At 34.4% G+C, this 15402-nt stretch overlaps 2 protein-coding genes across 2 annotated transcripts in view; one reads left to right on the forward strand and one right to left on the reverse strand.

The window, feature by feature from the left end:
- Positions 1-5061: 5061 nt before the first annotated feature.
- On the reverse strand, positions 5062-13058 carry LOC306882098 (VIP peptides-like). Its single transcript, XM_079436566.1, has 7 exons — positions 12986-13058; positions 8076-8332; positions 7602-7706; positions 6753-6857; positions 5930-6061; positions 5710-5818; positions 5062-5611 (listed from the first exon to the last, which is right to left on the reverse strand). Coding segments are annotated over exons 2-7 (462 nt in total). The 5' UTR covers positions 8078-8332; positions 12986-13058; the 3' UTR covers positions 5062-5602.
- A 1-nt stretch (position 13059) lies between these two features.
- LOC306882099 (anaphase-promoting complex subunit 1-like) overlaps positions 13060-15402 on the forward strand; it is a 73332-nt gene continuing 70989 nt past the window's right edge. Inside the window, exons 1-4 of the mRNA XM_079436567.1 lie at positions 13060-13259; positions 14098-14334; positions 14620-14775; positions 15019-15061. Coding sequence (XP_079292693.1) covers positions 14122-14334; positions 14620-14775; positions 15019-15061 — 412 coding nt within the window. The 5' untranslated portion in view covers positions 13060-13259; positions 14098-14121. The remainder of the gene's footprint in view (positions 13260-14097; positions 14335-14619; positions 14776-15018; positions 15062-15402) is intronic.

Consider the following 15402-nt stretch of genomic DNA (forward strand, 5'->3'; position numbering starts at 1 on the left):
GCACTGACTCCAGCTTCAGTCCACTCCTTGTGAAGCTCTCCCAAGTGTTTGAATCAGCTTTGCTTGACAGTATTCTCAAGCTTGCAGTCATCCCTGTTACTTGTGCACCTTTTCCTACCCAAATTCTTCCTTCCAGTCAACTTTGCATTTAATATGCTTTGATACAGCACTCTGTGAACAGCCACACCTTTCAGTAATGACCCTCTGTGACTTACCCTCTTTGTGGAGGGCGTCAATGTTCGTCTTCTGGATTATTGCCAAATCAGCAGTCTTCTCCATTATTGTGGCTTCAAAGAGATTCCCGGAATTTATACTGTAGGGATGGTCATTAATTGAAACTCAAATGTAAATATTCTAATATTTTGAGATATTGATTTTTGACTTTCAGCTGTAATTAAGCTGTAATCATCAAAATTAAAACAAAAATGACATATTAAAATAGAAAAACTAATAATATACTGTGTGTGTGTGTATATATATATGTATATATACACACACAGTATATTATTAGTTTTTCTATTTTAATGTCATGTCTATTCAAAAGTGTTACTTGGCATGATGAACTGTAAAATTTACTAGCAATTTGTGAATAAGCAAAAATAGTTTCTACACCAAAATGTTTTTTTCAGTGTGTGCACATAATGATAATGTCTAAATGAAATATTTTAATAATAATGATATATATTTGGCCACTTTTTACCGTATATGTCTTTAAGATCTCTTCCGCCCTTCAGTTTTCTTAAACAGACACGTGTCCCATTCAAGCTATTCCCTGTGAAACGAGGGCCACGTGTGATGTTTATTATGAATGACTGGCATCTGTCATGTGACCGTGCATCAGGGGTCTAAAGGTTGACTCCTGTCACTGCGATGGTCTTCAACCGGTACCGCCACCGGCCCCAAGACAGCCGATCCGCTCTGCTGCTCACACTCAAGTCACATTCACCTGAGATTCAGCAGGAAGATGTTAGAAGTGTTCAGGACAGATGAGTCATTTCCATATCAAATGCTGATTGTCCTTCATTGTTGTGATCCACTAGCGTAAATCAATTTCATCGCTATAGTCCTTTTCCTCCCCCATAGCATGTGTATATTAGTATAAAATGATTCACAGAATGTGTAGGGATTCATATATTGTCAGTCTTGCGTGGCTGGATAATTCTGTTAAGATTTGTTTTTGTGCATGATAACTAAAATGATTAAACCTCTCTGTTTTTCTAAGGATGCAGTGCTCTGTTCTCATAAAAATGGAGGAGAAACACAAATCGTGCTCTATTTGAACCTTGAAAATGAGGTTACTATACTAGCGTTCAAAAGTTTGGGGTCAGTAATATTTTTTTTTTTTATTCTTTTATTTTTAATTTCTGTTCATGAAAGTATCCTGGAAAAAATTTCCACATAAATACAAATAAACAGCAAAACTCTTTTCAAAATTATTGATAAAAATGTTTCTTGAGCAGCAAATCAGTGTTAGAATGATTTCTGAAGGATCATGTGACACTGAAGACTGGAGTAATGTTGCTGAAAATTCAGCTTTGCATCACAAGAAAACAGAAATGTTAAATTTTAATAATATTTTACAATCTGAATGATGTTTTCTGTATTTTTGATCAAATCAATGCAGGCATGGTGAGCATAAGAGCATTTACTGTATGTGACTCTGGATCACAAAACCAGTCAAAAGGGTTAATTTTTTTAAATTGAGATTTATACATTATACAATAAGCTTTCCATTGATGTATGGCTTGTTGGGATATAACAATATTTGGCCGAGATAACAATTTAAATATTGAGAAAAACGCCTTTAAATTTGTGAAGTCCTTAGCAATGCATATTACTAATCAAAAAATAAGTTTTGATATATTTACAAAATATCTTCATTGAACATGATCTTTACTTAATATTCTAATTGGCATAAAAGAGAAATCAATCATTTTGACCCAATGTATTGTTGGCTATTGCTACAAATATACCTGTGCTACTTATGACTGGTTTTGTGCTGCAGGGTCTCATATATGGTCTCAGCAAAATGTCACCTATATATTTATATCCCTATATTTATTTATTTATTGGAAATGATACTGTAGTATACTACCATGCTATTCTTCGAATTCTCAGAGCACCAAAACTGACTACGATTGTGTACAGGACCGAGGGGGCATATGGAAAGACACACTCGCTCACTAATGCTCAAAACAAGTGGTTCCTGGCCAGCCATTTCTATGTTGAATCACTTTAAGTGGTAATGCACCCATTATCAGAGCTGAGCTGGTCAGTGCCTATCCATCTATTTTTACCTGCTGTGGTCAGCAGGCCCATTTAGCCATCCGGTAATGAGAGCTAATGAGCTGCTCCTCTCCACACGGCCCTGGACAAAATCACATAGCATCTGATTTGCACCACAACAATTCAATAGCCAAAGATTAAGCCTGGTCACCAGAGACTGAATCTTTATATCATACCTGCTGATCTATGGAATCAGATCGCGAAAAGACCCCCAAAAATGAATATTTTGTTGCATACAATCTACTATGCCTTCTGTTGTCTGATTGAAGTTCAGACTTGAATTTTATAAAATAAATGAAAGAACTTATATTGTTGGCAATATTTCAAGATGAACATTTACTGAAGAAACTTAGGTTTATTTATTTATCCATACTTTTTTTTTAAAGAAAATCTAAAGATGATCAGGCTTTTGGGAGATGCTTATTTGTTCATCTCTCCATAACTATTGTATAGCATTGCATTATTTGTTTTGAAGCTACAGAGCTTTGTTCATAAGCATTTAAATATCATTTTATTAAGACATATTATTATAAGATATATACAGTGACAGAATTTCATCTTAAATTTTTGGCCATATAAAATCAGCATCTGCACCAAATTGTATATTTTTGAGGCCTCTGAATAAATGTTTTGTCCATCTTGAATAGGAGGCGATCCATATTCGGCACTATATGAGCCATAAATGGATCGCATGTTATACAAGACATAAAACACATTTTATGCATTTTGTCTAAAATAAAATAAATAAATAAATTCTGGCGATTATTTCTTATGTCAGATTTAGAAAAGTCATGTTTCTTAAAATAATGTAATTATGAACATGGATAAATGAAGTGGTAGCACTATACATGGCACATTATGTTGCATTAAGTTTTGGTGCATGAGTGATTTTCGATTAGTCATCTCTGTTTTTGTATCTAGTGCTGTAATGATATAAATCCAACATGACAAATTAAGAGCACACAAAAAATATTCAGTGCATATTTTCTCTGATTGTTTGTTATTGTTCCATTCAGCTTGATTTCTAGCATTTCCAGGAAGATGGGATATGCAGCTGCCACGATTACAAACGACAAGCTAAAGTGACACATGCATTAAAAGAAGCACAGCCACAGAAAAACACATAACAGCCTCTTCAGTTACCTCAGCTACTTCAACACTAACAACCAGCCAAACCAATCAAAAGAACTGGCACTCTCTGACCATAACCTATATTCTTCACTATTAAGCTTCAAATTGTCCTTTATTAGGAGTCAACAATTTGCGCTAACTCCATTCATCTCCAAAAAAAATAATAAATAAAATTGTTTAAATATTGGTAAGTCAGTAGTTCAGATTTGTACTTGCCTTGTAAACATTTTCATGGTTCATACTACAATGAATGAATAAATAAAGTTTATCTTTTTAAAAATCTTTTTTTTTTTAAATGTTTTTCATTTAAAGTTATGATTTATATCATTATCAAAAATTATTTTTTTGTTTAATTAAAATCGTTTTCATACAACCATTTATTAGATATTTATAATTAATAATTAAAAAAAATTAGAACAAAAATAAACGAATTATCTTTAATTTATTTGTTTTAATATTTTTCTTTTAAAATTACGCTTTACATTAAAAAATAATTTACGTCATTTTAAAATGATTTAGTTTAAAAAAAAAGTTGTTTTACAATCAACCATTTTTTTTAGATTTTTATAATAATTTTAACAATAAATAGATTTTTTTTAATGTATATATATATATATATATATTTTTTATTTAAAATTGTACTTAGCATCTTTACAAAAATAATGTACCTAAAATATTAAATTGTTTTTAAAATGTTTTTAACAACTCCTCAGCTTTTTATAATTAATTATTTAAAAAGACTTTTTTTTTTTTGTAAAAAAGGTTCGTATTTTCAATAATAACTAGAAAACATATATTTGTACATTACAATGCAACCTTACTAAAAGCTATAAATAGCTTGCAGTTTATCATGCATATGATAAACAAATATTAAGTGACAACACAACATTGCTGACTGATCAACAGACTGACTATTTATAGATATTTATATCAGTTATAGTTTAATTGGTACAAACCAAACTATTTTTCCAAGCCAAAGGATGACTCAAAATAAATGTAATTTGACAGACAAGCCTAATTTTGGCAACCAGAGTTCCATCTTAGTGCATGTCGTCTTATATAACGCCGTCTCTGGCATTCCATATCCTCTGACATTTATGATTCAAATTTCCAGAGCTGCCTTCAACGTGTTGTAGGCACGCTTAGTCACAGGCCGGCTAATACTAATGACCGTTTCCTTCAGAAGTTCTCAAAATAAGGAACTAACACTTACGAAATGAGACCTTCAACTGGAATTACAGGAATGAGTGACGTGTTTTCAGTCGCACACCTTATGTTGTTTGATTTTGGTTTAATGTACGGTCATGGAGAGCAGACAGACCCTTCTGTATACGTCTGTCTTCATATTGCATCATAACTGCATCATCCCGTGACACTCACACATAATTACGCCAACTGCCTGGACAATATATTTACCATATTTTTCTAAAAAAAGAGTGCTATGCAATCTTTAATGTTGCATTTATGTCTTTCTCTGCACCTGTGCAGTCCAATATATGTGCATTTTCATGGATGGAAACAAACGGCAGTCATAAGCCAAAGAAATATAATTGAGACTGTTTGAACATTACTCAAAATAATGGCCTATTATTCTGAACAGCCGCCACTGTGGAACCAAATAAAACAGGCAGAAACAGTAGTTTTGCGACACTGAAATCGAGCGCAGTCAAGAATTTCATGGCTCTTCAACTTTTTATTTTACTTTGAATGGCAAAAATAAAGATTTCCAATGCCCCGACCCTCCAAACCCAAAGGATCCCTTTAGAATCAGAATTCAGACAGAAGCAACAAAAAATATTCTTACAAAATAATCAATTTACAAAATGCACGGAAATAGTGTTACATCATCACTCGAGATCCAATCAGGAGTCTTCAGGTCTGAATATGCGGTTCTCTTATTGTACCAGTCCGGGGCTTGTTTCAATGCATTTATTGATCTACAATTTACAGGAAATGTCAAAGCAAACGGGTTTCCAAGGCCAAAGCACACTATGTACATCTTCAAGCTGACATCTCTCATCCAAGTTTATTTTCTATGTACAGTGCAAACATTTACGTCATAGGTAACCACATTTTTCTTTTTCAACACATTGTTTTAGTAGTATGCTGATGTCCTATACTAGACTGTGTAAATGGAAACCCTATGATGGTCTCGGAGAGTAGATTTCTTGCCTTCAAACCGACCTCAGAGAGTCTAGAAGAGAAAAGATCAGCGTTTAAATGAGCTTTATTTAGCAGGTTGCAAGCACTTTTATTAGTGCAAAGCTTTATGCACGTCTCCACATAACGTACCAATGGTATATGATTCAGAAGTCGGTCTACGGTGACGTCATCGTAGCTCTCCCGATACGTAGTCTCCCCTCCAGTCGATTCCTCCTGCATGCTGGGTGGGTCTTCTTGACTGAAGAGATCAGTAAATATGTTTAACATCTTTGTTTTTGAGTATTTCCACATCTTTGAGCAAAAGATTATTCAAAACCTAGGAAAGAAACAATGTGCTGGTGCTTTATACCTTCTCTTTCCTGTGAGAACGGAGTTGAGATATTTCTTCACCGCCATCTGCTTGCGAAAGCGGCTGTAGTTGTCTGTGAATATTGCGTCTGAATGACGCTTCATCGGCGCCTGGTCTTCCATCAAATCATCACTAGAATTGCATAAAGAAATACATGCATTATGTTTTACATTCATGCTTTTAATCAGAGCTTGTTAACTATTTAGAGACAGATGAATTTAACCTGGTGTAATTGGATTTATGTTTTGGTCATATTTCAATATAATTACAGATTTTAAATGCAAGGGATGCAAAGAAGGCACGATATTCAATGATAATTCAAACTCTCATTTCATTCTGATATTTGAGATGACCAATAAAACATTCAGCAGACAATTCATTATGGGATTATACGATTATAGGCTATGGTATATAATTCTATGACCATTTTGAGAATAAATATATAAGCCATTATAGAAATAATGTTCAGAATTCTAGACTTACAGATTTGCTTTATTTACTGCAATCCATGCCACTTAAAGGAGACAAAAACTTCCTTTGCATCTAAAATCTGATTACCTAAACATAAATCCAGTTCACCATTAGAAGCTCTGATCTTAAACTAGTCTGACATGGAATTCTGGTTGTAGCTCGCATTTAAGCTGGTTTTCACTGTTCAGGTCATGGTTTTAGATGTGTTTTGGGAGACCAGTTAAACCAGCTGAACACCACTTGGGTGACCAGTGAAGACCAGCAAACCACCTTAAGATGGTTTCAGCAGGGCTATGGATCATGTAATGTAAACGGCACTGCCAGAATGCATCTGCATAAAAAAGATCCATACCTGACCCGCTTTCCGATCAATGACTCCAGGTACCGTCTGGCAGATAACTGTCCTAGAAGTTTACTGTATCCGCTTGTGAAGAGCCCGTCTGCGTGTCTCGTATCTCTGCACACAGACACAGAACCAACTGCGATAAGTAACTTTACTCCAAATCAGTTACCCCGATTTACTCTAATCCAGTGTGAATGACACAGTATAGCCAGTTGCTTCTATAATTCGCTTGATTTCTTGTAAATCTGCTTGGTTTAATTATAAATAAATGCTTTAAAGCTTTTTTTTTACTATTTCTACACTCTCTCACACAAAAAAAGCTACAATGGCAACCATAGTTTCCATCAACAACATAAATAGTTTAAAAGCTTCTTAAGCTGTGTTAAGATCTCATATCAATTCATTAGGATTCTATTGATTAATAGAACGGTTACCATGGTAAATTTCGCATGTTTATTTAAGTCAAGTCACCTTTATTTATATAGCACTTTTAAAAATGTAAATCGTGTCAAAGCAACTGCACAATATCAAAAAAGGAAAATAGTGTGTCAATAATGTCAAAAAATGAAAAAGAGCAAACCAACGATGAAGCATTTGAAGGTCGTTAAAACACTTACTTCTACACTGCGCATGCATAATTGCATTTTGAATAGAAATGATGTAGAGCCTATTTGGGGATTTGTAGGTTCATGCACTGAGGGAATATTGTAATTTACTAAAATATCTACGTTTCTTTGGGAGGCGATTCACCTGCGCGCGCACCGCTCTGAACGCGCGCGCATATTCTGATGCGAGAAAATGCTTTAAAACATCATAAAATAGTTTTATTCATGTGTTTTAATAGAGATGAATTCTTACCTCATGGAGGCGAAGGGTAAACTTAAGGTCCGGGCATATAAAACACTGGAGAGAGTTATGAAGAGCAAAAGCTGAGAGCCGTTCCTCACGAGCATTGCTTTACACCTGTGCATACATGAAAACACGGTGTTATTTCACACTGAATAAAACTGCATTTAATACAATGTTAAAGACACTTGAATGCATGCAAAATGCATTCTGCAATCTGTTTTCGCTGTTTGTATAAAGTGATTCTTTAGGCTATGGAAGACATTTCTATTTTAAGTTTTTGCTTTGATTAAAACAATTCAAAATTCTGAAAAATGTCCTAGTTACAAGGCTGCATCAATTAATGTAGTCTAAATGACGTGCAGTATGATTGGACTATATGTTGCGAATGTAAAATAAAACTAGTCTAAATGAATGCAACATGCATATAAAGTAAAAAGTGACTGTGGTATATGTTCAAAAGTAAATAAAATCAAAGGAACTTACATGTGCTATAGAGATGTGATCCGCGCGCTGATCGGGGTCCTGAAATACCTCCAGTCAAACCTCCCAAAGTGACCAGGTGCTTTTTAAAGTTCCTTTGCGTGGTCTTGTGTCTCTTTGAATAGTCTCACCCCTCGCCTCGTTTTATATGTCTGAATACTTTCCATCAGACAGCAAGACAATCAGATTTGATTTGCGTTAATACGTCACGAAGAAAGTCCCATTGGGATGGATGTGTTCGTCATTGGTCTGCAGGCACACTTCACACACACACACACACACACACACACACACACTGGTGAAATTAAGTTTGTGATTGCTCAGAATGTTTTGTGTCATCCCTGGTGATTCATTCTTTGGATATTTGTTTGCATGGATGCACTTTTTGGTCAAAGAAGAGACTGAGCTGAAACAATACATGCAATAATAAACCCAGCATGACTTCCCAAGTCAAAAAACACTGAGAAAATGAGAAAAGGCATGTGCACATAATTCCTGTTGGAATTTGTATTAAAATTTGGAATTTGGAATATTATAGAATTCTACAAAATATTTCAGGACACATTTCTCAGTAGGTTTACAGCTTTTCTCAGTGGCTTTGGTGCATTTCTCAGAACAGAAATTACATTTTCAAAACTACTTGTTCAACCTCCACATCATCTAGTCACTTGTGCACATCATAAAAGCAGTTTCTCATTCTTTTGAACAAGTTGTGATTGCTTTGGTACATTCATGCAACTGATTATGTACATTTGTCTGCTGTTTCCTACATCATCAGTTGCTATTATCATGTTGCTCAAAATGTATTATATAGTTCTCTGTGCTATTGTCTTACCCCTCAAAACATCTAGTTATTAGTTCATCGTATAAGTCATTAAATGCAAAATGGTTGATCTAGTTGTCATAAACTGTCAAGCATATTTTCTACACCTTTTTCTATTTTAACAACCTTTAACATCCTTGGCTTTCCATTCCACAAAACGTTATTTACAGTAAAAAAAAGTTTCTTTAGATTATTAAAATGTTCTTCACAAATTAAAAGAAAAAAAAATGGTTCTTATAAGAACTGTTTACTGAAAGGATCTTTGGGGAATGATCGAATGAGATGATAGATAGATGGATAGATGGATAGATGGATAGATGGATGGATAGATGGATAGATGGATAGATGGATAGATGGATAGATGGATAGATGGATAGATAGATAGATAGATAGATAGATAGATAGATAGATAGATAGATAGATAGATAGATAGATAGATAGATAGATAGATAGATAGATTTTAAACATATCAGTAAGGATTTCTCTGTGGGTTACTGTGCCCTCATCTTAACCCTGATTCAATCCCTTTGCTAACAGGATCAGTCTCTGTATTAAATTCATCACTGACAATATAATGAACAAACACGGTCAGTTGTTGAGAGCCGCTAGTGACATAAACCAGACTCTTTTTAAGCATAAACACAGGAAATGTTTACATGCATAAGTGTCCACTAAGACCCAGACACGGTCGTCCCGAACACTCATTTTAGTTTGGACGGTCGTCATTTATTCTCATAATCAATAATATTATGTTAGCTTGCTGTTGGCCTCTCATTAGGACGTCCTCAATGTTTGAACAAAGGTACCGTTTTCACATTTATCTGCGGTCACAGTGACCTCTCGCCCTCTGACCTTAACAGCTTTATTTGATCTGGATCACTGTTTTCTAGGGTCTCCTGGTGGATAAAGTGATTAATGAGGGATGTAGATTGCAGATGCAATGCCAATAAATCAAGTTGTTTATGAAATCAATCTTTATTCTGTATTCACTGTAGCAGCCTTACATCAAGACCGAATCTAAACATGAGATTTCCTTTGGATGGATGACTTAGACTGTGAAGTTTAATATATAGTGTTAGGAGGTTGTTTAAATAAAAAAATCAGCAATAGAAATAGAGATGCTTGACCATGCAAGCACCATTGACATGCAAGTTTAAGTCTCATGTGATTTCCTGACCCCTTTCCCTCCTGTCCTAATTGTTTCCTGTCTGCTCTCTCAACGTACCTGTCAATAAAGTGTCAAAGGCAGTAGTAATATGTCTTTAGGGATGCCTAACAAACTGAAAAAGTTTGAAGACATTTTAATTAAATCAATGTTAATGTTAGGTTTGTAATATTTGTATTATTGACATTTGTCTGATATTCGTAGAGGAAGAGTCAGGTGTAATCTGGTCAACACATCAATATCGACTTCCATTGTTGTCTTTATACTGTGGTCCAAAAACCAGTGGCAGATCAGTTAGACAAACCCTTAAGAGCATCCAAATTAATGCAGTGAATACATCTGTATATCTGACCACACAGAGGACATTAGCTTCAATAATGCTATCAGAGCATCATTAGATCTGTAATGAAAGCTAAGGACAACAGCGTCATGCTCCTGAGACCAGCGCTCCACTCGGCCAATCACATTACATCTTTCTATTTACCTTTACTAATACACTATCTATCCATCCATCCATCCGTCCGTCCGTCCATCTATCTATCTATCTATCTATCTATCTATCTATCTATCTATCTATCTATCTATCTATCTATCTATCTATCTATCTATCTATCTATCTATCTATCTATCTATCTATCTATCTATCTATCTATCTATCCATCCATCCATCCATCCATCCATCCATCCATCCATCCATCCATCCATCCATCCATCCATCCATCCATCCATCCATCTATCTATCTATCTATCTATCTATCTATCTATCTATCTATCTATCTATCTATCTATCTATCTATCTATCTATCTATCATCTGTTTGTCTTTTGTTTATCATCTATCTATCTATCTATCTATCTATCTATCTATCTATCTATCTATCTATCTATCTATCTATCTATCTATCTATCTATCTATCTATCTATCTATCCATCCATCCATCCATCCATCCATCCATCCATCCATCCATCCATCCGTCTCTCTGTCTATCTATCTATCTATCTATCTATCTATCTATCTATCTATCTATCTATCTATCTATCTATCTATCTATCTATCTATCTATCTATCTATCTATCTATCTATCATCTGTTTGTCTTTTGTTTATCATCTATCTATCTATCTATCTATCTATCTATCTATCTATCTATCTATCTATCTATCTATCTATCTATCTATCTATCTATCTATCTATCTATCTATCTATCTATCTATCTATCTATCTATCTATCTATCTATCCATCCATCCATCCATCCATCCATCCATCCGTCTCTCTGTCTATCTATCTATCTATCTATCTATCTATCTATCTATCTATCTATCTATCTATCTATCTATCTATCTATCTATCTATCTATCTATCTATCTATCTATCTATCTATCTATCTATCTATCATCTGTTTGTCTTTTGTTTATCATCTATCTATCTATCTATCTATCTATCTATCTATCTATCTATCTATCTATCTATCTATCTATCTATCTATCTATCTATCTATCTATCTATCTATCTATCTATCTGAATTATACAAGACTGCACAAAAACATTCACATGCAACTCAATATTAAATGTTAATTGGCACAGAATATTTCAAGCCTCTGGGTTTTCCTATGACTAATAGTTTCATCTTTGCACACACTGACAAGAAAGTCAAACTGTTTTCCGGACGTCATTTCACACGTATGAACATCATGCTGTTTTACCGGTTGCCTGTGTATCGCATATGCTCTTGACTCAGATATAGATAAGACAGCTCTCAATCATTGGTGAAATATTTTTTCTCTGTCGTATCGTGTAGTTCTTTATTAGATATTGCCAATCTATCTAAAGTAGCTAAAGTTTAGCAGTGCATGCAGAGGAAAGACTTGGGTTCAGTCATACACAGAAACAATTTGAAGGACTGAAAATCAGTTCTGAGGTGACGCTTGCCATATGTGTGAGAGGGAGGAGTTTTATTGAAAAATAATCGAGTGAGATGACAACACTGGAGACACATTCATCCAGTCGCACACTATCTAGCGCACATTAAGAATCCCTGCGAGTCTACAGAGGAAGAATGCAACTCCTATTCTGACTCTATTGAATTCATATTGATCTCAGCACATTCATCTCTATTGTGTCAGAGTTTATGGGAAATAAAATGTCTGAAATTTACTGCCACCTCAGAACCTCTATATAGTGGTTTCACTTGAACAGAATCTATTCCACTATTGACTGCACAACAAATATACATATACAAATATGACTTATAAAAACTTATACACAGCATGCATGATACAATATCACGCTTGCATCAAATGCCAAGCAATTTTTGTAAAATTGATTTTCCAATCATATATCACTTCCATTTAGAGAACTCAAATTCAACTTATTGTGACCTGCAGTCTTGGAGAGCTAAAAGTGTTATTAATAATATGTGTCTTCGGGTTTTAGTGTGGTTGTTGCTAGTTTATAACACTGATATGCAATTAATTTGTTCGTAATCTTAAAAAAGATTAAACATGGGTTGTATTCAAAATCACAGCAACAATAAAAATATCAATTTCCACTTCTATTGACATTACATCCAAAATCTTTTGTCACTTCTTAGATGCATGGTTAATTAAAATTTATATTTGAATGTGGAGTGTAACAGATACATTTTCTTTAATGAATTTAGCATGCTTTTATCCAAAAAGTCAAAAATGACTTTAGATAAACTAACAATTGTGCTTCATTGTGTTTTATTGCTGAAGAGTGTGCCCTGCTAATATTTAAAAAGTAACGCAAAAGTAACGCAACGCGCTACTTTCCATAAAAAGTAGCTAAGTAACGTAATTAGTTACTTTTTTAGGGAGTAACGCAATATTGTAATGTATTACTTTTAAAAGTAACTTCCCCCAACACTGGTTATACATCAAACAACCATGGTATTATCATCACTTTACCTTGCGTAACGACAGACCGCCAGTACGACATGCGCGCGGCGCGTACTTCCAGAACGCAGCTCTCTGATTGGTCAGATGCTCGGAAGTGCGTCACGGGATAACAACATGTCCGCGTTCATTTGAAACAGTGTAGTGTGCTCAGTCGGTTTTCACGGCTTATTTTGATATGTTTGTATGTTGGGCTCAACGAGCAGGCGATTGCAGAGGGAGAGACATCTGTCAAAGGGAAGGACCGCACTCCAGGACAGGAAGCTCGACTATTTGTTATTAGCAGGTGATTATTTGAGCGGATGTTGTTAGCATTAGCGCCGCTGCTAATGCTGACAGACCGACTGCAATATAAAAAGTCGCGTGTTTTACCTCAAACTGTTTTTGTTAAAAGTGATAACAAAATCTAAGAGGTGTTGTGCAGTGTAATGCATGCTTTTATTAAAATATTTCCCAGAAATCATAACAAATAACTGTCACTGATACATGATACTGGATGAAATCGCCAGTAAATGATGAACCTTTGCTTTTTGTGGTTATTTTAGCGAAACAAGTATAGAGTAACCTAGCAGTGGACAGTTGAGGTACATGAAGATTTTGTAAATAAAGATATATATGTGTGAGAAGATGAAGATGGATGGACAGTGAGAGGGTCTGGTTTAAACAGAGAAATAAAGACATGGATAAAAATATGATATAACAATATTTTATATAATACATTAAAAGTTTAACTTGAAGTTATAACTAAAACTAATTAAAAACTACATGTACATATTTAAATAAAAAAATCTATCCAAAATGACAAAAGTTTTAACTAAAATTAAAACAGAATTATAATGTAATTCAAAATATTAGCAAAAACTATAAAAGTACATAAGCGATACTAAAATTATAGGTGGTTTATTGAACATTTATGCATATTTTGTGAAAAAAACAATGTCAAAAATATGGACAGACTTAACTAATGCTCCAAAAGTGCCTTTGAAAAGGTGTGTGAGATGTGGTTTTTATGATATATGATAAAAAGGGACTCATAATTAATGCAGACATATTGCTGCCGTACTGAAGAGGGCATAAATGTCAACACAATGGTTTGTCTGTAAAGATGTCTTTGTGTTTCACAGAAATAATGCTGATATTGGGAACTCATGTCGCACGTCTATGAAGAGAGAGCCACAATGATAGCCGCAGGCGAATTGCAGTCGTTTGTCCCGTTCGGTCGTGAGCACTGCAAAAATCACCCGAATGCTGTGAATCTCCAGCTGCGGCAGCTCCAGCCGGCCTCTGAGCTCTGGTCCTCCGACGGGGCGGCTGGACTCGTGGGATCCCTTCAGGAGGTCACCCTACAGGAACGCGAGAAGGTAGCTTTTCCACCTCTGATGTTGTTTCTTTTGTGGAGCACAAAAGGAGATGTTAAACAGTCTGTTCATACTGCTCTTCTCCTTTAATTCACCTTTATTTATATAGCGCTTTTAAACAATACAGGTTGTGTCAAAGCAGCTTTACAGTATCAAATAGGAAAATAGTGGGTAATAATGCAGAAGGACAATAGTAAACACTCAATTTTCAGTTCAGTTTAAGCGAAATCAAACTGTTCTCTATTAAAATACTGCATGTTTTAAGTATGATTGTGATGTGATTGGCAGGAGCGCTGGCAGCTGAGGAAGGGAACTGCTCCTTATGAGGTTGAATATGAGGAGGAGCTGTATGTGGCTGGAAACATGGTCATATGGAGTCGTGGCAGTAAGAATCAAGCCTCATATGTGTACAAGGCCTTCACGGTGGACAGCCCGGTCCAGCAGGTACTGTCTGCAAACAAATGATGCTAGAACTTTCCTCAGAACAAACCTCACTTTTTTTGAGCCATTTTAGATTATTGTGTGAAAAATAAAGTCATTACCATTTGGTTTGGTAGTTTTGTACGCAATACAAATACATTATGTGCTTAAAAGGTTTTTGGGGCTTTTGTATTAAGAATTACTTTTCATGCTGACAATTATATTATAATACACAAGTATAATATAATTTTACTATTTATTTTTTAGGCTCTATGGTGTAATTTCACCGTCCCTCAGTCTAAAAAAGATGGTAAGAATTTTATATATTTTTGTTGGGTTATTATTGTTTCCACACAAAGAAAAATAAAGGGCAAAAACAATTATTTTATTATTAGTATAATTAATTAATTTAAAATTTTCAAATTATTTTCATGTAGTTTTTAAAGTACTTGTTTACATTTATTTTTAATTTATTATTTTTGTTTTATTTATTACTTTTTAATGTATATATGTATATTTTTAATGTAAATATTTATTATTTGTATTGTTTAATTTATTATTAATTTTTATTTAATTATTTATTATTAATAAATTTGTATTGCATGTTTTTATTTATTTATTGCATTTTAATTGCTTTGTCTGCTGTCAGTA

The sequence above is a fragment of the Barbus barbus genome, assembly GCF_936440315.1.
Source record: "Barbus barbus genome assembly, chromosome: 16".
In the NCBI taxonomy this organism is placed as follows: Eukaryota; Metazoa; Chordata; class Actinopteri; order Cypriniformes; family Cyprinidae; genus Barbus; species Barbus barbus.